The sequence below is a fragment of the Phyllostomus hastatus genome, unplaced genomic scaffold (genome assembly GCF_019186645.2).
Source record: "Phyllostomus hastatus isolate PE091 unplaced genomic scaffold, TTU_PhHast_1.1 phas_scaffold_317, whole genome shotgun sequence".
In the NCBI taxonomy this organism is placed as follows: Eukaryota; Metazoa; Chordata; class Mammalia; order Chiroptera; family Phyllostomidae; genus Phyllostomus; species Phyllostomus hastatus.
This window is the reverse complement of record NW_025334023.1, coordinates 27,403,685-27,425,784: the sequence shown is the minus strand read 5'-3', so window position 1 is coordinate 27,425,784 and position 22,100 is coordinate 27,403,685. Positions and strand designations below refer to the sequence as shown.

General features: G+C 39.7%; 1 protein-coding gene across 1 annotated transcript; it reads left to right on the top strand.

The window, feature by feature from the left end:
* The first annotated feature begins 2,000 nt into the window (after positions 1-2,000).
* Positions 2,001-21,698, top strand: CUNH11orf97 (chromosome unknown C11orf97 homolog). The gene is made up of 4 exons (XM_045818255.1): positions 2,001-2,302; positions 6,714-6,818; positions 17,956-18,081; positions 21,398-21,698. Exons 1-4 carry the CDS (start codon positions 2,020-2,022, stop codon positions 21,400-21,402), a joined length of 519 nt encoding a protein of 172 aa, XP_045674211.1. The 5' UTR covers positions 2,001-2,019; the 3' UTR covers positions 21,403-21,698.
* The last annotated feature ends 402 nt before the right edge of the window (positions 21,699-22,100 follow it).

Sequence of the window (22,100 nt, the reverse complement as noted above, 5' to 3'; positions counted from 1 at the left end):
AACCAAGAAAGAGAACAAGATGGGATTAACAAATAAGGGATCCATCGCAAGAGAGAGGTACCATGGTGAAGGGAAGTCCTTGGACAACAGCTGTGCAGCCAGAGGCCTAGAGAGCAATGGACCAGTCCAGACTCTCTGAAAGGGACTCTGTGAAAAAGATGAAACTGATAGAATCCCTCATGTGTTTGGACATATTAAGAAATTTACCCAAGGATAAAGAGTTTGGGAATTAATAAGTGATAAGGACATTAAAAATCAAGCAAACGGAAAAACAAGGCAATTATTAATTCCAGAAGAGAAAAGTGGCCATAGGATATTACATAGTGCAGCTGTCATGGGGGTTTACATAGTCACAGTAATGTAAAATGCTCCAGCCAAAATTACAGCTTGTCTGTATTAGCAATTGGAGGGGGCGGTAAGTATATGTGAGATGGTGAGCATGAATATTAACTAAATTCTCATCTTCCATAGTAGAAAATCAACATATGATACCAAAAATTGAAAAATAAACAGCAGCAAAATAAGCATTTGGTTATATGCTTGTAAAAAGTAAATTATCAGCCAAAAGAGGTGAAAGTGGCTGCCTCTGGGGTGAACTGGAGGCAGATGGTGTGCCTTGTATTTGGTTGCAAGCCTTGTAGTATTATTTAACCCTGTAAAATAATGAACATTGAGCTTTCATAATATTAACTCAACAAAAAGCCTTTTTATATGGCTGCAAAAACACAGAAGCAACCTCAGGCTATAAATAAAACTCTAGATTTTCCCATTTGCTATCAAATCAAACTTTTCTGAAATTGATTTCCTCACCTGTAAAATTGAGTATACAGAGGTCTGTCCATAAAGTATCCAGCCATGTAATATGAAAAATAGAGGCATTTATTTAAGAAGATACAAGAAACATTGTACATAGGACAATGACACCTCGGTACCCTTCAAAGTAGGTACTTTGGGACCTCACACAGTTCTCCCAATCACCATCAGCTGCTCCGTCGTAGTTTCCTGAATTTCATCCATGGTCTGAAATCTTTTCCCTTTCAAAGGTGATTTTAGTTTTCAGAAAAGCCAGAAATCGAAGGGTGACAAATCTGGGCTGTAGGGGGCGCTGAGTCATCTGGGTGATTTGATGTTTCACCAAAAATCTCTGCATGAGACGTGATGCATGAGCAGGGGAGGTGTCATGACGGAGTTGCTAATCACCAATTGCCCATAGCTGCAGCCTTCTGAATCATCCCAATAGTTTCCATAGAGGAATGTTCATTCAAGCTTAATGCAAAATTTGATGCAGATTCGTTGCTCTACTTGCTCAGTCATTTTGAATGTGGCTACCATACAGTACACATGCTCACTCAACAGCTCTGCTACCCCCACTGACTAGTACAGTGAAGTTATCATTGTTCATGCATGTGCATTCCAGTCCCTGTGGCACAAACTGCTCTCCTTGTATTAACAACGGCTGGCCTTTTTCCCGGACAGACCTCGGATAAATTGAAATACATGCTTAGAAACTACAAGAAACTACTATTGTTGTTTATTATTAACAACAACAATAATAAAAACTTAGAATCCAAAACTGGGAATCCTCAACATTCATTTACTCAATCACGTTGTGTGTGTAGTGGGCAGTGGACACGCTAAGCATAAGTACTGTGTGAAACCAGGGACCTTATCTTCAACTCACCTGTCCAATACCAGCTCCCTCCCCTACCTGTTCCTTAAGGTGATTATTCTTTGGGCTCTGGTGCTAGACTTTTCTGAATTCAGAGTCCCGCTGTGCCACTTCCTACCTGTGTGGCCTCAGACAATTTCTTTAGCTATTTCTGAATCGGTTTCCTTACCAGAGGATAGTAAAGTCTCTCTTGCGAAAGTGATGTGAGGAACAAAGGAGAGATTGACAGCAAGAGCTTTTCTTTGGTCAGCAACTAACCGCAGCAAGTGGCTTCTGGGGCACGCGGGACCCCTGGGGCTGGGGAGAAACTTACCGAGAGCGTCTGGCGGAGGGGAGGATCCCTAGTCACTATGGCAACGGGAGACGCCTCGCATTCTCCTGCAGCCTGCAGCGGAGCTGAGAAGGCGAGTGGCGAAGACACTGGCGGCAGGAGGGTGGAGAAGGTGGCGGTAATGACTACTGTGGTGGCACCCGAGGCCAGCCCCAGTGGGGAGCAGCCTCGGCAGGAGGCCGGGCTGGGGTGCGGAGTTCGCTGGGAGCCCAGCTCCAGCTGCCCTCAGGAGTCCTGCAAACAAAGTGTATTCCCCAGCAGCCGCGGACCCTGCGCAGAGGGACGTGCGGTGTGGAGAACTGGTGAGAAGGGAACGGGAAAACAGGAGTGAGACTGATTGAAGCTGAAAAAATTTTGGAGGGCGGGGATGGAGCTGCTGTTTTGGCAAAGGGAGAGGTGACGGCACTGTGGCAGAAAGCATCCAGTCCGTTTCCCTGGGTAGCCTGAGATGTAATTGGTAGCAACATGGGCCTGGAAGGTATTGAAAAAAATGTATATATAAAATTTATTAAAAATATAAAATTATGAAAATATTATACTATTTACTTAAAATATATAATAAAATGTATAAATCTTATACAGGGAAACATGTAGATCATTTTTCGAATTCCCTCATTTTACAGACCAGGAAACTGAAGTCTAGACTAGAAAAAAGGAAGTGATATGACCACAGACAGTCAGTGCTGGAGAAATACTTAAAACACTTAAACTCTCACCTCTTGGACTTTCAGTCCATACATTATTACCTAATCCTTCTAGAACCTCACAGGCCACCTTGTACCACACTGCTGCCCCCTTTCTGCCCAGCCAAACACACAGACAATATTCAAATACATAAAGGCAGTTCTGGTCCACAGTTACAACCGACATTGTTGTAACTTGAGTCCACGCCAGGTTGTGGCACTCATCCATATTGTTCCATGAATTTACAGGTATCTCACAGTCCCTGGGTCCCCACAGGTTTTCAGTAGGTGCTAAGGAATGATGATAGTGAAAATAATAAGCCAAAGAGGAGCTCAAGCGGTTGCCAGCCCTTCAGAGGTGTCTCCTTGTTGCCTCTTTAGAAAGCTGTCTCCGTTCTGTTCCACCAAGTCCCTCTGTGCTCAGCCATCCCCAGGAGGAAGGGTTGGGCTGAAGAGGCTCAGCTCTCCCACCCCAGGGGATTGATCACACACCATCCTCAGGCAAGACCTCTCTCATCAAGAAGTCACAAAACCTCTGCCTCCTGATGAAAGGGCCTCTTCCATTGGCATCAGCCCTAATATGACTGATTATGATGCTTCATTTCTTTTATTATTACTATCAGCAGCATGCAGAGGCCTTAGAGCAACTGAATTCAGTATATTAAAGTGTTTAGTATGTTTAAGTAATTCCTTATTTTGATAAAATTCTATCTGGGAATTTTCTCATTAAAGATGCTAGAATTTAAAGGTTCTTTATTCCTGTGGTTGTAAGTGTAAAAGGTAGAACTAGTCATTCACTCATGGACTCAACAAATACTCTTTATTGCATGCTATGTAGTGGGCAAGTTGCAGGGAAGTGAGTGATGAATTGTGAGGCAAGAGTGTAAACTACCTGGAGCTCACAAAGTCAGGGTCTGGGAATACACAGTTCCCTCCTCAGCCTCCTTGAAAGCCTCCTTTTAGGGCCTCAGCCTAAGTAGAAACAGGTTGTTCACACCCACACAAAATACTCATTCAACTTTCAAATGTTTTTTGGAAAAGTCTTTAGTCTATTTTTTGGAAAGGTCTTCAGTTACTCTACAGCTTCAACTCCCTAGTCACAAATCTGCTCTTAAATACACACAGATAAAATGTAGTCCTTTCTCATTGAAATTATATAACTCCATCTTTGAAAAAATAAAAATGGTTCATTTGAGCACCCATCAATCTTTCACAGACTTCAGTATTACCTTTGAAATAATTGATAGCACATTCCTCATGATGGCTGATCTCTTCCAATATTCTCCACTTTATTAAATCACTGAATCCAGTATTCTAGATATGATCAGATTAGAATTGTGTGGTGGGACTATAACCTCCTTTGATATGAACATCAGTAGTTATTTTGGCAGACACTTTATATTATTAACACATTTAACAAATGCAGTCTATGACATCCATAGTTTCTCTTCCTCTCCTCAGTACATTTGAAAATACTTGAGCCAGGCTTTTTCTATCCTATACTTATACAGTTCATTTGTTTGGTCCCAAATACATGTTGTCATAGTTATCCCCCATCAATAGCATCCTATAGATTTTAGCACTTCATTCCAGATACAGAAGTTGCCCTTTGAGACCTGAGTTTGCCATGCGCCAACTTTGTACCATTCTCACATTTGTCAGGTTTATTGGCAGTTCCTACATCCAAATTAGCAAATTAGATTATCTCAACAAGTCCAAGAAGTCTCTAGTAGCCCCTGACCTGTCAGTCAGCATCTTTGGCATGGGCATTCTGTCCCCTACAAATACACTTTATCAAATGCCTTGCTGAAATGCAGATACATTGTGGGTACATCTCACTAATCTAGTTTGTTTAGTAATTTGGGTTTGGAAGAGTCAGGTAGGCAAGGCTTTTACTTTTTTGATGAGTTTTGTGACATGGGAGTTACTTTTTCACTATGAAATAGGAATAATTATATCTACCCATAGGGTAATTGTGAGAGAGATAATATATGTAAGATGTTTAGGGCACGGTAGTGTTCAATAAATTACAGCAATTGTTATTAGCCCCTAACTAAAAGAAAAAAGAATAATTGAGCCTGGAATAATAATGTTTTCAGCAGTCCTTATCACGTAGTAAACACAGCTCCTCACTGTCCTCACAATCAAGCTGTTGACCAATTCATTCAGAATGTTGGTGAAGGTCAACATTAAGCTGTTGCTAGTTTTTTTTTCTGTCCCTTTTCTTTCCTTCCTCCCTTCCTCCCTTCCTCCCTCCCTCCCTTCCTTCCTTCCTACCTTCCTACCTTCCTTCCTTCCTTTTTTGGAGAAGGGAATATATGCCTATACTGGCTCTTTTCTACTCTCATTTTTTATAGTTCCTCAAAACCTTTAGTGATTTCCTCTGCAAATTCTTGAAGTAGCAGGGCTGAAATGTGTCAGAAGACTTGAACTTAGGGCAGATGATCTCTTCCTTTCTACTAACTTATTTTAGGCTTTTCTTCCTCCTTAGCCACATTTCCTAAAACCTTTTCTGCCTAAACTTTAACCAAAACAGTTTATTCTGAAATTAAACTGGAGTAATGCTGATACCATCTCTCATTCATATGACTCCTAGGTCTCAGGTGAGGAAACGAGAATGAGACGTACAAAACATCTCTTCCTTGTCTGTGTCTAAGGGTGTGTGTGGGTCTTCATGACTGGGAATAACTCGGGATCCCTGCCTGAAGCAGCAGGTCTCTTTCCCCATTTGGGCCAGCCTGCACAGAAGCCAAATATATTCACATGTGTTCTTTATTGACTAGCCTGGAAAAGATGAGACACCTGCCATGTCTTTGTGAGTTTAAAGTCAAATGTTGAATAGTTAAAGTACTTGGTTGTTTAGGTTTTCCATGGTTCTTTGCATTGAGCTTTTGAGTACTGAGACTAGAGGTACTAGTGTCCTGACACTCACAAGGCTACACTGGCAGACATGCACACAGAATGGCCTTGAGCTCTATCTAATGTAACAGTGTTTGGTTCTATTTGAACACACATTTGCTGAGTGTCTATTTTGCCAACCCGTGTTCTAGGACTCTGCTGACTGAATAGACATCCCTGCCCTTAGGGTATTTATGGTCTGGAAAGGAAGACATATATTAAACTAATCATTACACAAGTAATTGTATAAAAACTAAATGAAACCATAGATAAATTACAATAAGTGAAATGAAAGAAAAGAGGAAAGTTGTATGAGAAAAAGAAACTAGGGGCATTTCAAGATTGTGGAATCAGGGAACTTTTCCTCAAGAACTGAAATTTAAGGCTACACTTGAAATTTGCATGGAAGTTACCCAGGGAAACAATTAGGAGACAGTTTAGGCAGAGAATATAGAATGTGGGAGTGGGCAGAAAGGCCATGTTGGAGTTTAGAGAATGAGAGGCTAGCAGGAGAGATTGGAGAGACAGATGGGGTCAGATCACACAGAGCTGAAGAAACAAAACTCAGGTACTTAGAACAAATGATACAGTTCTCCACTATTGCAGGGAGTTCCTTCAGGGTCAGGTTTAGAGGCCAGCACAGTCGTTTATCCGTAAGTGGTTCACTACTACAATTCAGGTTCAGCCTCTAAAAAATGATTATTAAATAATGGTGAGGCTGTTCTGTTATATATCTAGATCGTAGACTTCATGCACACATCTGAATTTTTCATGGTTATGTCCATTGCCCCTACCTAGCCAAATGCCTGGCACAGAGTAGGTCTTTGATGAGAATTTATTGAATAAATGAAAGTTTTCTTGAAGTTAATGAAGACATTAGCTTCTTCATAATACCTAAAAGATGTATCTTAAACTAACCCAAAAGTTGGAATTATATGGAATTGTGAAGCACCAAAAAGAACCAGAAGCCAGAATGAAAGAGATCTTCTGAAAATAGTCTGCAAGGCAAATCATCTGCCTTTGTATAGAAGGATATGTCTTTTTTTAAAAAAAAGCTATTCATGTAGGTGTGATGGCTAGAAGGTTGGGAAGAATTTATTATACATAACCAATTTTGTTGATGTCTTTATAGGGAAGAAATTTTTATATTGTGAGCCACATAAGAGAATTAAGGAAGTACTGGAAGAAGAACTTTATATTAAGAAAGATGAATGCCACATTAAAAATCCACCTGCAGGTAATCTCAGTGACAAAAGAAGTATATTTGTGAAATGGGCATAAAATTACCTATTTTATATCACAATGATTAGTTATTGCAAAACCATGACTTTCAAGAGAAAAATGGGTCTTTTGGGAAATTATTGTGCTAACTTTATAATTATTTGCCTATGTCCAAATAAGCTGTTATATTTAGGGAAAAAATGAGTTAGGTATCAGTATCTGTAATACTGTCCCACATTTTTTGAAGACTTATTTCTATTTAATGACAAACAGAATTTTCCTCCAAGTACCTGAAGAGCACAATAGCATCTTCAATCTTTATCAGTATAGGTATGACCAATGACAGTGGTTTCCAAAGTTTAGATTTCATCAGTATTACTGAGGAGCCCATTAAAAGCAGATTGCTTGGAACTGGCTCAGTAGGTCTCGGGTGGGGTTCAAGAATTTACATTTCCATTAAGTTCCAAGATGATGAGGCTGCAAGTCCAGGGACCCCACTTTGCAAATGCCTGGCCCAGAAGAATATAAGTCATTTAAATAGGTCAACCCATCCAAAGATTTTGTTGCACATACACATAGTCTATGAGTTCCGTGGTGTTGACAGTTTTCACTGATGGATCACTTGGGAAAAGATATTCTCTAGAATCCTCAGAATTCCTCACAGATGTTATTTCGAACTCATCTCCTATACTTCCCAAATCCCCCCATACCCTCTTCCACCTCCATACACTGACCCCCCCCTTGAAGGAAAGTTGAAAGTCCAGTTTGAGCTCTATGAATGGATGGAGAATGACCACTTACCTGTCTCTCTGAAACCCAGCCTACAGGTACCATTTGCCTGGTGGTTAGAAAACATTTTTTAAGTCTATACTGTTATATTTGGGTTTTACTTTCATTTATACACTTACAAATTTATTATTTATATACCATTTAGATCTCATATTACTGTTATTATATACATTAACAGTAATATACATATCCTTATACATATAGAACAATCAAATGTATATAATAGGGAATAGCATTTGGTTTATAAAAATTCATTTTTCTAAGCTATCTTTTCAAATATGTTCATGTAAAATAGAATGCTTGGGCTGCATTTTTATAACATACACTAGAGGTCGCACAGAGGTGCTATTTTAGCCAAGAAAAATCTTTCAAAGCTGAGACTAGATTTTTTTTAATGTTTTTTGTTTTTAACTTTTTTAAATTTATTTTTTAATCCTCATCCAAGGATATGTTTATTGAGTTTCACAGAGAGAGGAAGGGAGAGAGACAGAGGGAAACATTGATGGGAGAGAGAAACATCAGTTGGTTGCCTCCCTCCTGTAGGCATCCTGATTGGGGATGGAACCACAACCTAGGTATGTGCCCTGACAGGGAATCAAACCCACAACCTTTTGGCGTGCGGGATAACGCTCCAACCAACTAAGCCACTTGTCCAAACTTAAAGTTAAGTTTTAAAGGGACTCAACTTATGGAAAACAGAAATTGCTATTTTTTCCTTTTTTCCCCCTTCTTTTTTAAATGGCTGGAAGCCCCTTGTCCTTGGCCACAGCAGGGAACTAGCACCTGGTGAAGGTGCCACCTCTTTCAGTTTGGCCTGAGAGTGTTGGCAGCCCTGGGCCAGCCATTGGGCCTCTAGTGCCAAGTGTCAGTGACACAGTCCTTTAAATCTATGGGGAAAGACATGGCTTCTGTTCCTGGGAAACACAGCTTGCTACCATATGCCCAAAATTCTACACAAAACTTGCAGGAATTTATGACTCCTGTAGATGTTAAGAATTAGTGAACTTGACCCATGGTCTCCACTTCTTTACCTATCCTCTTTGCTCCTTTACTCATTCCAATTAGGCTCTTGCTTCCATGAATCCAGGGAAACTGTTCTTTTCTAGTATGCAAATGGCTTTCCTCAAAAAGGTCAATCCCATGATCTTAAAGGTCAGGTACAATCCACAAACTCGTCAAACTCAACCTCTGTGTAGCATCTGATGCAATTGTTTATATCTGCCCTGTTAAAACACGTTCTCAGCTTAGCCTCCAGGTCACCATGCTCTAGTCTCCTGGTTTTGCTCATACCACTGTGGAGAATTTTATCTCTAAACTTTGGAGAATTCAGTCACAGGCTCTCTTCTCTATCTGCACTCCCTCCCTGGGTATCTAGCCCTATCGTACTCCAAAATTGATGTCTCTAGCTTCTGCTTTCCCTCTCAAATCCCACAAGCCTACTTAACTTTCCACTTGGATGTCTAAGAGGTCTCTTAAATGTAACATGTCCAGAGCAGAACTCCTATTCTTATTCCAGATTTTAAAATCCCATACTTCAACAGGTTTGACCCTTCTTAAGAAATGATACTATTGCCCTAGTTAGTGTGGCTTGGTGGACTGAGTGCTGGCCTGCCAACCAAAAGGTCACAGGTTCTATTCTTAGGCAGGGTACATGCCTGAGTTGCAGGCCAGGTCCCCAATTGGGGGCATGCAAGAGGCAACCAATCAATGTATCTCTCACACATCAATGTTTCTCTCTGTCTTTCTCCCTTCCTTCCCCTTTCTGTAAAAATAAATAAATAAATCTTTTTTAGAAAAAAGAAAGATAAAAATGGTATTACCATTCACTCCATTGATTAGGTCCAAAGACCCAGAAGTCAAGTCCTCCCACTTCACATCCAGTCCATCAGCTAATCCTGTTGAATCTGCATTTGAAATATATCCTTAATTTCCCCAACCACAACCTTGCCCAAGCCTCTATCACATCTTGCAGGTTCAGCAACAGCATCCTATTCTCTACACAGAAAACAGACCTCTTACAGATGTAAATCACTACACATCACCTCCATGCTCACTCAACACTCTCCAATGGCTTATAATTCTTAGTTTACATTTTAATCTACTTTTATGGTCAGCTCACCTCTCTGAACTCATCTCCTATACTTCCCAAATCCGCTTTAGCCACACAGACTTTCTTAAAATTCTGGAACAGGCCAAACCCATTCCTACCACAGGACCTTTACACTTCACCTAGGTCATCAAATGTCTTTCTTCCTCTCCATTCAAATTTTGGGTCAAATGTCATTTTCTCCGAGGTAACCTCTCTACCAGGTTAAAATAGAAACTACCCACCCTTCCAAGTTACTCTATAATCCTTCACACTACTTTCTGCTTTCTGCTTTTTTCTGTCACTTCTTGAAATTATATATTAACTTTATTGACTCTTTCCCAAAAGAACATAAGCTACCTGAGGATAGAGGCTTTATTTTGCTTACCATAAATTCTCACAAAAGCCATGTGATGTAGATATTATGATTTCCACTTTATGAATGAGTAAACTGAAATTTTGAGAAGTATTTTACTGTCCAAGTTTATGCATTAAGTGGAAAAGCTGAATTCCAAACTCAGATTTGACCCCAAATGCCACTGACATCCTTTTTTTTTTTAAATTGAGTTGAGAGAGACAGAAAGAGAAGGGGAGGGAGGGATGGTGGGAGGAAGAGAGAGAAAGAGGGAGAGAGAAAGAGAAACACTGATTTGTTGTCCCACTTATTTATGTATTCATTGATTGATTCTTGTATGTGCCCTGCCCAGAGGTGGAACCTGCAACCTCGGTGTGTATCGGAATGAGGCTCTAATCAGCTGAGCACTCAGCCAGGGCACCATTGACTTCCTGTTCCTATAGTGCCTCTGGTGACATATTGTAGCGAAATCTAGTGGATACTGTTCCACCCCTTGGCTGGCCTGAGATTTCGGCAACATTTGACATAGGTGATGGCTCTCTCCTTAAACCTTCTTCCTTCCTCAAATTCCTTGATCCTAAAATGTCCTCATTCTTCTCTTACTTCTCTGGATAGTCTTTCTCATCTTCCTTTATGAACATTTTTAATTAACCCCCATTTTCAAATATTGATGTTTACCAGGGTATTATTACCCACAGTCTTCTAATCTTGTTTCATTGGCTCTCCCTGGATCATCTCAGCTATTCCCAAAGTTTCCTGTGCTCTGTTACTGCGATGCTTCTGAAATCTGTGTCTCCAGGCTAAATCTCTCCTCCCACATGTCCCATAAGTACTTAGGATCAATGTCCAAAATGAAACTTATACCTCTCCCTGACTTGCTCCTTCCTATTTGTCCCCCATCCCAATGGATGACATGGACTGATATCCATGTCTAAAACCAGAGAGCCATCTTCCATTCCCCCTCCCAATCACCATGTCCTACCTCTCACTCAGCAGGCTGTTGCGGGTACTTTAGTCTGGCTTCAGATCCAAACTGTTGACTCATACGTCAGCTTCCTCTTGCAACCATATAGACATACTTATTTGTTCTGCAGTGTATTTTTAAACATATCAAGCAGTTGTCAACATTTTTAAAAATAGGATTTTTTATGTACATATCTAGGTTTCTAGATTATCTTGGGAGAAGAGGAAGAAGAGATGAGAAGGGAAGAGATGACAACAGAGTCTGCATTCACAGGTGGCAGCCGTGGCTGGAACTGGGTCTCACTGTCCCTGCTGGCCTCCCCACTCTGCTGTTGACTACTGCTCACCAGGGTCCCCAGTCCAGTGGGGCATATCACAAGCTGCTCAATGTTCACCCATTCACTGCAGACTTTCTCTTCTCGTGGTAGAAGTGGGAAAAAAGTATTTCTCTGGCATCCATGGCTCCAATGACAGTGGGGGAAAATATAAGACTGGGAAAGCCAATTATTTCTTACCCCTGGCTTTACTTACTTATGTTACCTGCCTGGCCTCTGTCTTAATATATACTATTTCTTAGACCCAATTCTACCTTAATTCTAGGGACTCCAAGGTACATATGCATGTTTCCAAGCATGTTTGTATAGTTATATATGCACTGGCTGGGTTTGTTTGATTTTTTAAACAACACATTTAACATACTTATGCAATAATATGATTGGTGAAGGTAAGATTTCAAAAAGTTTCCAGACTGAACTTCCCTTCAACTATAGATAAAGCATGAAAACATGACCGCATAACAACGTACATGCAGGTAAACTTACTGAAGAGCTTATACCATTTGTTAAGAGGGAGATTTATCCTGAAGTTAAGAAACTTAAATTATAGATGTTTTACTTGTGACTGAGCTAATGATGACAATCATGAAAGTGTCTAGAAGTAATAGACTTAAGTGATTTCTGCGCTTTTTCTCTTTTCTTTTGGTTGAATGAAACTGGCAAAAGATCAAAAGTTTATTCTCCTTGGGTTGAATGAAATTGGTAAAAAAAAAATCAAAAGATCCAGAAGTTAGGTTTTATGGACATCTAAAGTGAACATCACATTTCTTTTAGAATATTGTTTGGGCAGCAACAGGGGACTCAGGATAAAGAACTATTCAGCCTTCTGGGGCCCTCAGCTGAATGAGCGAGCCCAGCTGTTCTGTGCTTGTGTTGTGACAACAGTTAAGAGCTGTGAAGACAATGAAATGGTCAAGATGTCCTAGGTGATTGCTACTGTGTACCCCATACTTGGGCTTTGGGAATGGCATCAGTGACCACAGACAGGGCTTTTGATTTTTTCCAGGCTCTTCATGCAGAGGCATTGGGCTCAGTAAGAAGAAGCATTGGATGCTGGGGTGAGGGGTGGGTGAAATGTATCTCTATATGTAAAATGATGATGGTGATGATGGGAATAATAATTATTATTATAATGGCTATTATTCACAGGATGTCTTCTGGACATACAAATTATCATTTCTCTTAATTCCTACAACAACCCTGGCTCTTATCATTCCCATTTGGCAGACCTGGAGGCTGAGGCTTAGGGAGGTGCAGTGACTTGTCCATTGTCACACACTGAAACAGCTGATATTTTAATGCATGCTTGTCAGAAGCTGATGTCCTTACTCTTAGCCACTGGGTTATACTGTCTTTCTTTAAAACATAGGGCAATATTTTCTGAGAGGAAAAAGATTTGAAATTGCATTGGTAGCAAATAGTACCCTCCTCAGTTAAAAAAAAAAGTTGACACAATTTTCTTTAGTATCAGCCTCAGTTTAGGTTTCAGCTTGAGGTAAAACCAAGGTTTCAGAGGTATTACATACATTCTTGTCATATAAGAATGGCCTGGGATCTACACAAAAGGCTTTCATCATCCTGAATAAAAAGAAATGCAATTTTTTGACCAGATCTTTTGTCAGATGAAAATGGAATTTGGGGCAACTTATGGAACTTTCTGGATAAATAAGAATTTATTGAACATCATCATTCACATATTCTTAGTGATTCCCTGAAGACTTCCCACTCCTCACAACCTCTTTGAAAGAGGTAGTAAGCTTGTGAGACATGATTTCTATTTTTCTAAGAACTTCGATAGAAGACTTCACAGAAATAAATTAATGTTCTAACTTAATGTTTTCAAATTGCAAGAACTTTTGTATTTTTCTGGCTAAAATCTACAGAACTTTGGTAGTTATGATAAATTTGATTAATGAAGCTTACTAGTTTTTTCTTCCATATTTCCTTTTCCAGTGAATTTCAATAATGTCCTACCAAATACATTTATTTGTTTCTACATATGTCTTAATGCATGGAAACTTAATTTTGAGTCTGGTTTATTTATTATGTTTAGTACCAACTCAGAACATGTAAATTGTTGCTCAGTGAGAGTAGACACATTTGTTGCTCATTAATTCATTCAACAAAAATGTTTTGTGTACCTGCAGTATGCCAGGAATTTACTAGACACCAAAGGCATGTCAAGATAATTACAAAGCCTAGAAGCCAGCAAACATAAATTTAAATCACTTAAATTTTTCTTCCTCTGGTCAAATCCTTCCATGTTTACCCAGAGGAGGCATAGACGATATGTCTCCAAACTAGTTTTTCAAGCTCTAGTGTTCATTATGCACAGTCCAGAGACAGCATAAGGAAACAAAATATTTTTAAAGGGCAAGCTTCCCCTCCCTGAATGATCAGGCCAGATCCCACTGGCTAAACTTGCCAGCACAAGAGCATGGTTCAGTAACTTGAAAATTCAGAATAAAAACACACCTGAAAAGGTCTCTGAGTAGAAGGAGCTGGGAGCATGAGAGGGGAACAAAGAAGTAGAATCCCTAGAAGATCTTGAGTTTCAAGAAAGAAAGAATTTAATTCCTTTCTTTTAGCTTTTCTTTTGTGCCTGCTGCCCTTTTCCTTTTTAGCTTCAGCTGCCAACACAGGTCTTTCTGGAGCTGCTCCCCTTGTCTTCCTTCTTCCTCCTGGAACGCACGCACGTGGCCAGAGCTGAGGGAGTTGGATTTCTCCTTAAAGAAGCAGCTGCTTAAAAGGGGATTCTTTCTTCTTTCCATACCTCATTTTCTCCAGTTGAATGCATTATCTTTTGTAATGTATGATGTTTTACCCAAACATCATATCAGATCAAAGAAATGGTATTTTTTTCCAGCAGCCTCTGCTCTTGAGTACAGTTAATACTTATGCACAGTGATGCTTTGAGGTTGTTGGGGTCTTTTTTTTTTCCCATGCATTTCCAAGCATCTGCATTTACATTTCAGGTATTCTCCCTATTAATTTGTAAACTTCCAGCTATGCCTGTGATAGCATCTGAAAGACCACAACTAAATTAGACTAGAACAGTTCTTCTATCTAATTTGATATGATTTTGCTACATAGTTCTGCCTCCTGATTTTAAACTGTTTCCCATTTACCAGACCTTCACACAATGGAGAATAAATATAAATCTTACAGGGTGTCTTGCAAAGGGGGTATTTAATAAACATTTGTGGAGTCCTAAATCTGAGACTTTATTACCCAGACACAAGGGAGCAGCCATCTTCTACCTCTAAATAGGATAGAAGGAAAGGAACCTGGTTTGAATGATGGGGGAAGATTTATGTTAGATATAAGGAACAGGTTAAACCTTGTAAGTCTTGACAGAAGAAGACTGTGGAGTTATCCTTGAAGGTCTTTGAAGAAGAAGGAAGGCACTAATCTTGACAGATACCTTTGGCTACTCCATTCAGGAGAGAGAAGGAAAAGCAAGTATCGAAATTCAGCTCAGTGAGTAAGCTCAGTAACTACGCCTCTCGAAATGGAATCTAAGCCCATGCTTGGACAGGAAAATCATTGTTCCTTTAAACATAACAGTTGCTGTTTATTCAGTGCAGAACACTTGTATCCATTTCTTCCTTCAAGGTAAATATTATTACTCCCATTTCATAGATGAGGAAACCGAGACATAATGGGTTAAATTACTTGCCCAAAGTCACAATTGGTAGGTGGTGGAGCAGAGACTGAAACCAGATCCCCTTTGAACTTAAAGACCATGCCCCTAATCATTACATGGTATGAAATCCTTTAGGGAGGGATCAGATGTGAGTGTGGATGCCAGTGGACAACTTGGATCTGTGGAAAATACTTGTCATTGAAAGTTGCAGCTTCCAAAATGGGAAAACCAACCTATGGCACTAACCTGAATTCACTACCTTACTTCACTTGGGTCACAGATTTCTATGCAGTGGATTTTCCCCAAATTGGTGATTACCTCTGAAAATTTGTGACTCTGAAAAACCTAAATAATTGACCTTAGGGTATGGAGGAAAGCCCAGTGCAATTTATTACTAAACCAATACTTACTGAATGGCATTTAAGCCTATAATTTTCCTTATGCCAATGTACAAACATCATATTCTGAATATTCTGCTATAGTGTTTTCTAGTATTTTATGTTTCTTTGAAGGGGAGATTAAAACAGCATCTAGTTTATGGCTTTTATTTATTTTTTAATATATTTTGTGGATTATGCCATTACACTTGTCTCATTTTTCCCCTTTATTCCTCTCCACCCTGCACCCCCTCCCACCAACATTACTCCTTAGTTCACGTCCATGGGTTATGCATATAAGTTCTTTGGCTTCTACATTTCCATACTATTCTTAACCTCCCCCTGTCTATTTTGGACCTACCATTTATGCTTCTTATTCCCTGTACTTTCCCCCCCATTCTCCCTCTCCTCCTCCCCATGGATAACCCTCCATGTGATCTTCATTTCTGTGATTCTCTTCCTGTTCTAGTTGTTTGCTTAGTTTGTTTTGGTTTTGTATTAGGTTCAGTTGTTGATAGTTGTGAGTTTGTCATTTTACTGTTCATAGCTTTTATCTTCTTTTTCTTTGATAAGTCCCTTTAACATTTCATAGAATAAGGGCTTGGTGGTGATGAACTCCTTTAACTTGACCTTATCTGGGAAGCACTTTATCTGCCCTTCCATTCTAAATGATAGCTTTGCTGGATAGAGCAAACTTGAATGTAGGTCCTTGCCTTTCATGGCTTCAAATATCTCATTCTAGCCCCTTCTTGCTTGCAAGGTTTCTTTTGAGAAATCAGCTGACAGTCTTATGGGAACTCCTTTGTAGGTAACTGTCTCCTTTTCTCTTGCTGCTTTTAAGATTCTCTCCTTATGTTTCATTTTGGGTAATGTAATTATGATGTGCCTTGGTGTGTGCTTCCTAGGGTCCAACTTCTTTGGGACTCTCTGAGCTTCATGGACTTCCTGGAAGTCTATTTCCTTTGCAAGATTAGGGAAGTTGTCCTTCATTATTTGTTCAAATAAGTTTTTAATTTGTTGCTCTTCCTCTTCTCCTTCTGGCATTCTTATGATTCAGATGTGGGAACATTTAAAGATGTCCTGGAGGTTCATAAGCCTCTCTTCATTTTTTTTCATTCTTGTTTCTTCATTCTGTTGTGGTTGAATGTTTATTTATTCTTTCTGGTCCAAATCATTGATCTGAGTCCTGGTTTCCTTCCCCTAACCGCTGGTTTCCTTCCCCTAACCGCTGGTTTCCTGTAAGTTTTCCTTTATTTCCCTTTGTATACTCTTAACTTTTTTCTCTATTTCGTGACCATACTCAACTATTTCTGTGAGCATCCTGATTACTAGTGTTTTGGACTCTCTATCTAATAGGTTGGCTACCTCTTCATTACTTAGTTGTATTTTTTTCTGGAGCTTTGATCTGTTCTTTCATTTGGGCCATATTTTTTCATCTCAGTGTGACTGTTATGTAGTAAGGGGAAGAGCCTTAGGTATTCATTGGGGTCGGGCAACCCATGATGCTGCGTTGTGGCACTGTATGTGGGGGAGGGGTCCAAGAGGGAACAATGCTGCTTGCTTGGCTCTCAGCAGGCTTTTAGTCACTTCCCCTGCTACCCACAAGCAAATTGGGTCCTGGTGCTGATTCCTGGGTGGGTGGGTTTCTGTATGTTCTAGGACCCTGTGGGTCTCTCCAATGAACTCCCCTGTAAGGCTGGAAGTTTCTCTTGATGCTACAACCCCCATAGGTTTTTACAGTCAGAGGTTTTGAGGCTTTATTTCCCACACTGGAGCCCTGGATTGCATGGTCTGTCTCATTCCCCAGTTGTTCCTCCTGGTTTATCTGCATGGAAATGTGGGACCACCTGGTCTGCCAGCTGCAGCCTTGTCTGGTCCAGCAGCCTCTGCCTCACCCACCCTGGTCATCCAGATTCCACCTTGCCACAGGTCCTCTCCACCCTGGCTGCCTGTCTCTGCCCCTCCTGTGGGTCTGGATGAATGTTTCTTCTTTAACTCGTTGGTTGTTGGACTTCCATACAGTTCAATTTTCTGATAGTTCTGGATATTTTTTGTTTTTAAATTTGTTGTTGTCCTTTTGGTTGTGTGAGTAGGCAAAGTGTATCTACCTAGGCCTCCATCTTGGTCAGAAGTCCTAGTTTATGCCTTTTAGAAGATTGCTGAATTTATTGGATGAATCAATGTGGTAACTTTGGGTTATATTACTTTTGGAAACTTTTAGGAATTTAAATCAGGATTCTGGAATTAAATCAGAATCAGAGAAATTTGACTGAAGTCTCTATATTAACTGTTATTTATTCTTGATCTTTCTGTGTTTTGTTATTTATATTTCTATATTGGCTTTTCATCTACTTCTTAAAGGACAAATTAAAATAATATAATTAAGCATTGGAGAGGTTTAATTGCATAAGGGTTAATGAATGAACTGGAATAAAAAATTAAACAACTAATAAAAATCTTGGGTGGTTTGATTAATTAAATCAAATAAACCACCACCCAAATGACTGAAAAAAATAATCACCAAGTAAGTACTTTAAAAATACTTTATGCTAAGAAGAGAATAAGGTAATAATCATCATCTTGCTTTTGAAAATATTAACAGTGGCCCTGGAAGGGATTTGGAGCATTAAAAGGAATCTCCCTGTGGGAAGCTCGAAGCCAGCACTGCCCAGCAGAAACATTTTACTGCCACAAGCCAAGTTCTACTCAAGGCATGGAGGGATGAGAAGTAAGACCCCAACACCCCAACTTCCACCAAAGCCCTGAGGGTGCTGAATAGTCTACACACCGGTGGTTATGCTTTATTCAAAGTTCTCAATCAAAATTCAATCTTCCCTTGCCTCGCTTTTCTCAGGTTACTTTTAGTTTAGCCATATTGCCTCATTGTGGAATTTAAGCAGTTAACAGTTCAGCTAACCAATTTTTTACCCCATGTAAGCAATAGAAGTTCATATCTGACTCTTTCCTTTACTTATGTATATGCATATAAGACTTTCTAGCACACAGCCAGCCTCAGTGGGGAGGAATCTTGCATGGTCCTTTCTTCTGGATGAATGATCTTTGTTACCAGTGGAAATGGGGAATGGGAAATGAGGGAAGTAAGGAAGAATAAGGCAACTGCTTTGTTTGGCTCTCTTGGTTTCATCCCATTTTATGTAAGAGGCCATCAGGCTGGGCACAGTGTACTCTTCCACATAGACACAGAGTTTGGAACATAATATTACTCATCCCTCACTGTCACAGCCAGTGTCTGCCAGGAACATTTGTGGCAGGATGTGGAGAAGGCAGGGGGCTTGACATGGAAGCGCAGCAGTGTTCAGATAGTCTAAGGATATGAAATTGGGTATCCTAAAAATAGCTCTACAATTGGGGTGTAACTCCAGGGTAAGAAGAGAAAAGTGGGTAAGTGCCAGGCTTGGAGTTACACAAGGTATGACTCATAATAACAAATGTTATGTAGCACTTATTTTTCTAGATTCTTCACATATATTAATTTATTTAATCTTTACAACAATCACATTAAACAGTTATAATTCATTTCACAAATGAGAAAACTGAGGCACAGAAAGGCTGAGTAATTTATCCAGAGTCACTCAACTAATAAGTGGAAATACTGAGATTTGAACCCAGGCAGCCAGTCTCCAATGGCTTCTAACCATGAGGAACTACTGTCTCTGAGACAAACAGTGCCCAAGTTATGGGTGTCTGTTCAACCTGGAGGACAGTGAGACCTCAGCAAAAGTGTCACAAAGGAGGAAGATTCCTGGGGAGATAGCCTCTGGAATATGAATTCAGTAGGGAGAAAATATAGACACTGAGAGACTGAGACACAAGGTAATACAAATAAACAGAAACACTTGTTACTAAGGGGGATTCATGTAGCAGTATGGAGACCTGGGTTTACTAATAAGTAGTAGTAGCCACCATTTACCATGTGCCAGGCATGGCTGTAAGTGTCTTGTATAATTCTGTGACCCACACAATCATATGAGATGAGATGTTCAATCTCCATTTTCCAGGCAAGAAAACTGAGGCATAGAAATGTTACGTTATCCAAGATCTCATGTCTAGGAGGTAATGAGGTCAGAACTACAAAGCTGTGTCCATCAAACCCCCGAGACTATACTCTTCACCACAGGGCCATCATGGCAAAGAATCTAGTCACTAAGAAACAAGGGTGGAACCAGACATGGTGGTTAAACAGGCACAAATCCCAGGGTTATGGGATTGCAGGGTTAGGAACTTAGAAGGCAACTGCACTCAGAATCCACAAAGATATCAATGTCTTGAAGTAATGGTTGATTCAACCCACATCTGGGACACTTGCCCATTGAGAGTTATTTATTTCAGCTTTCCACCCAATTTGTCAGGTCCTACTTACAGTGGGTAAATCCATCGTTCCATGAACACTCATAAAGCAATTCATTTTGAAAGTGAATCATTTTCTTCATGCTATGTTATAAGACTGGTTTGGAGAACAAATTACCTTCATTTGAAGACAAGAAGTCCAATAGATTACGCAGTTCCTTAGCTGGGGACATATGATTTAAAAATGTGTGTTTTATCTTGGCCATAATTGTATTACTTCCATTCATAGGATTCAGGAGAGACTTGTTCATGATTCCTGCTCATTGTTACTCACACACACGGCCTCTCTGGCAGCCCCCAGCCCTCTGTCTCCAGCCCATGTCAAGCCCTTGTAGTGATCATGTTACCCTGTGCAACTGTTGTTGTTATATATCTTAGCTCCTTCAGTGGCCAGCTAAGTGGCCAGCTGCATTTTGCTTTATGAACTGCTACTATCTGTCATACCAATCACAAATGATCAGTCTATATGAGTCATACTGATAACTGAAAATTAGACCTTTCTCATTATCAGTGAAAAAAGGTAGATAGATGCAAGGCACAGAGATACCACGGATGAACAAAATCCACAGATAGTTTTCAAAAATCGATTGGTAGTAATTCATACACTGTCAGAAGCACCATGAAATCAGGAACTGTATCTCTTCACTCACCACCCTGTATCTAGAACTTAGCCCTGGGCCCGACAGAGTAAATGCTCTATCACTTTTGTCATGAGAATGACCAATAAATGATGAACCAGCATGTGCATGATGAATGCGAACTACGTGTTTAGAATATTCTTGCTGCTAACTCACGTATGTCTCTCCCTCCACAAAAGTCTATGGTTTTCTGCCACTTGATACTGCTAAGTTAAACAGAATACAGATAATAGAAGGAAAAGCAAGGGAATATATTGATTTTAGTGTGTGAATCATGAAAAGTTTCACATATCTTTTATATACTTTGGAACTGACACTTCAGAGAGAGGTATTTCCATGGGTTACAATATTTCCAGAAGCTTCTCCTGTAAAGTGTACTTCATTTAGATAGTTCAGTCAGTCCTTATTCATCATCTTTTTTTTATTCGCTTGTACTTCTTTCCACTCGCTTGTGAACAACACGATCCTTGCAACTGTGACTTTTCCAACATTTAATGCACCTCATTTAAAATTTAGAGTTATGGTCATCCAATTGTAGTTCTAAAACACATTTCTGTTAGAGACTGCAAACAGAAGTTTCACTTTCATCATCCTAACAAGTTTTGTTTTTACTTTTATGCATTTCCTTCTTATCCTGTGGCTTGTAAAAACAACAAAAAGCTGTCTAGTCCAGTGCTTCTCAATGTGTAGGCACATTAAAGCTAAGAGATCACATGTGTCTCTCATTAAAATTCAGATTCTGATACAGTAGGTCTGGCGTGGGGTCTGAGATTCTCCACTTCTGAGGAGGCCCTGGGTGAAGCCAGTGCTGCTGGAGGGACACTGCGCTCTGAGTGATGAGGGTCTAGAAGGCGGAGGGGTGGTTTCTCAGTTCCCCGAATCACGTGGCTGTGGCTTTTACATTCTGCTCTACCAAATGAAGGAAGTAATGATTTAGTGTTGGGGACACTAAATCAAGTTTAAATTAAAATGGGGTTGGGATTAAAGAGCATTTTCCCCGAGTAAAACTTACTTAATTCACATATTTCTTTCCTTTAGGGTAAGAAGAATAAATTTTTCCTTTGAGAAGAAACCTCTTTCTCCTAATGTCTGAAAAACAGAGAAGAAATCCAAGCTTGTTTCACAGTTTAAGAGGTGTAAAAAAATGTACATTAATCTATAATTTCTATTATTGATATTAATTCCTACCTATCAATTAATCCAAAGTAATGATGGACTATTAGTAAAGTTTGCTAAGCACCTGAAAACAGTGAAGAAAAATATACTTATTTTTAGTCATCACAGTCGGAATATATTGAGCTTGTAATTCAGATCATTTTATTAAATATATAAAACATAATAAAACAAAGGTGCCTTATTGTCTTTACTCCAGGTAAACACTATAAACTTTAACCTTTCACTAGGATACCATTATGTTCATTCATTAAAAACAAAATGAAGCAAATGTCCATCGGGTGCAGGTGCAGGCGAGGAAATGAACGACAGGGACGGAAAGGCCCTGACTTGGAGACAACCATTTTCACACTGGCCTTGCTAGAGCTCCTCCTTTTTCTAGAATTTGTCCACTAAATACTAAGCAGCCCGGAATTTTATGGAGAGATGTAAAAGAAAGGGAAAAAAATTGTACTAATACTACTGGATTTAAAAAAAAATTAAAAGGAGGGGAAAGATCCAATCTTCTTCCTTTCCCCTTGCCCAGTTGTCAAAAGTAATATCTACGTAGTAAAGAAAAAGTGGAAAA

What these genes read in the sequence shown, in the direction of transcription:
- CUNH11orf97 (XM_045818255.1), top strand. Translation starts at nt 2,020, where the DNA reads ATGGCAACGGGAGACGCCTCGCATTCTCCTGCAGCCTGCAGCGGAGCT. An exon ending in ACGTGCGGTGTGGAGAACTG is followed by an intron (nt 2,303 to 6,713) that starts GTGAGAAGGGAA and finishes ATGTCTTTATAG; the next exon opens with GGAAGAAATTTTTATATTGT. An exon ending in CATTAAAAATCCACCTGCAG is followed by an intron (nt 6,819 to 17,955) that starts GTAATCTCAGTG and finishes AAATATTAACAG; the next exon opens with TGGCCCTGGAAGGGATTTGG.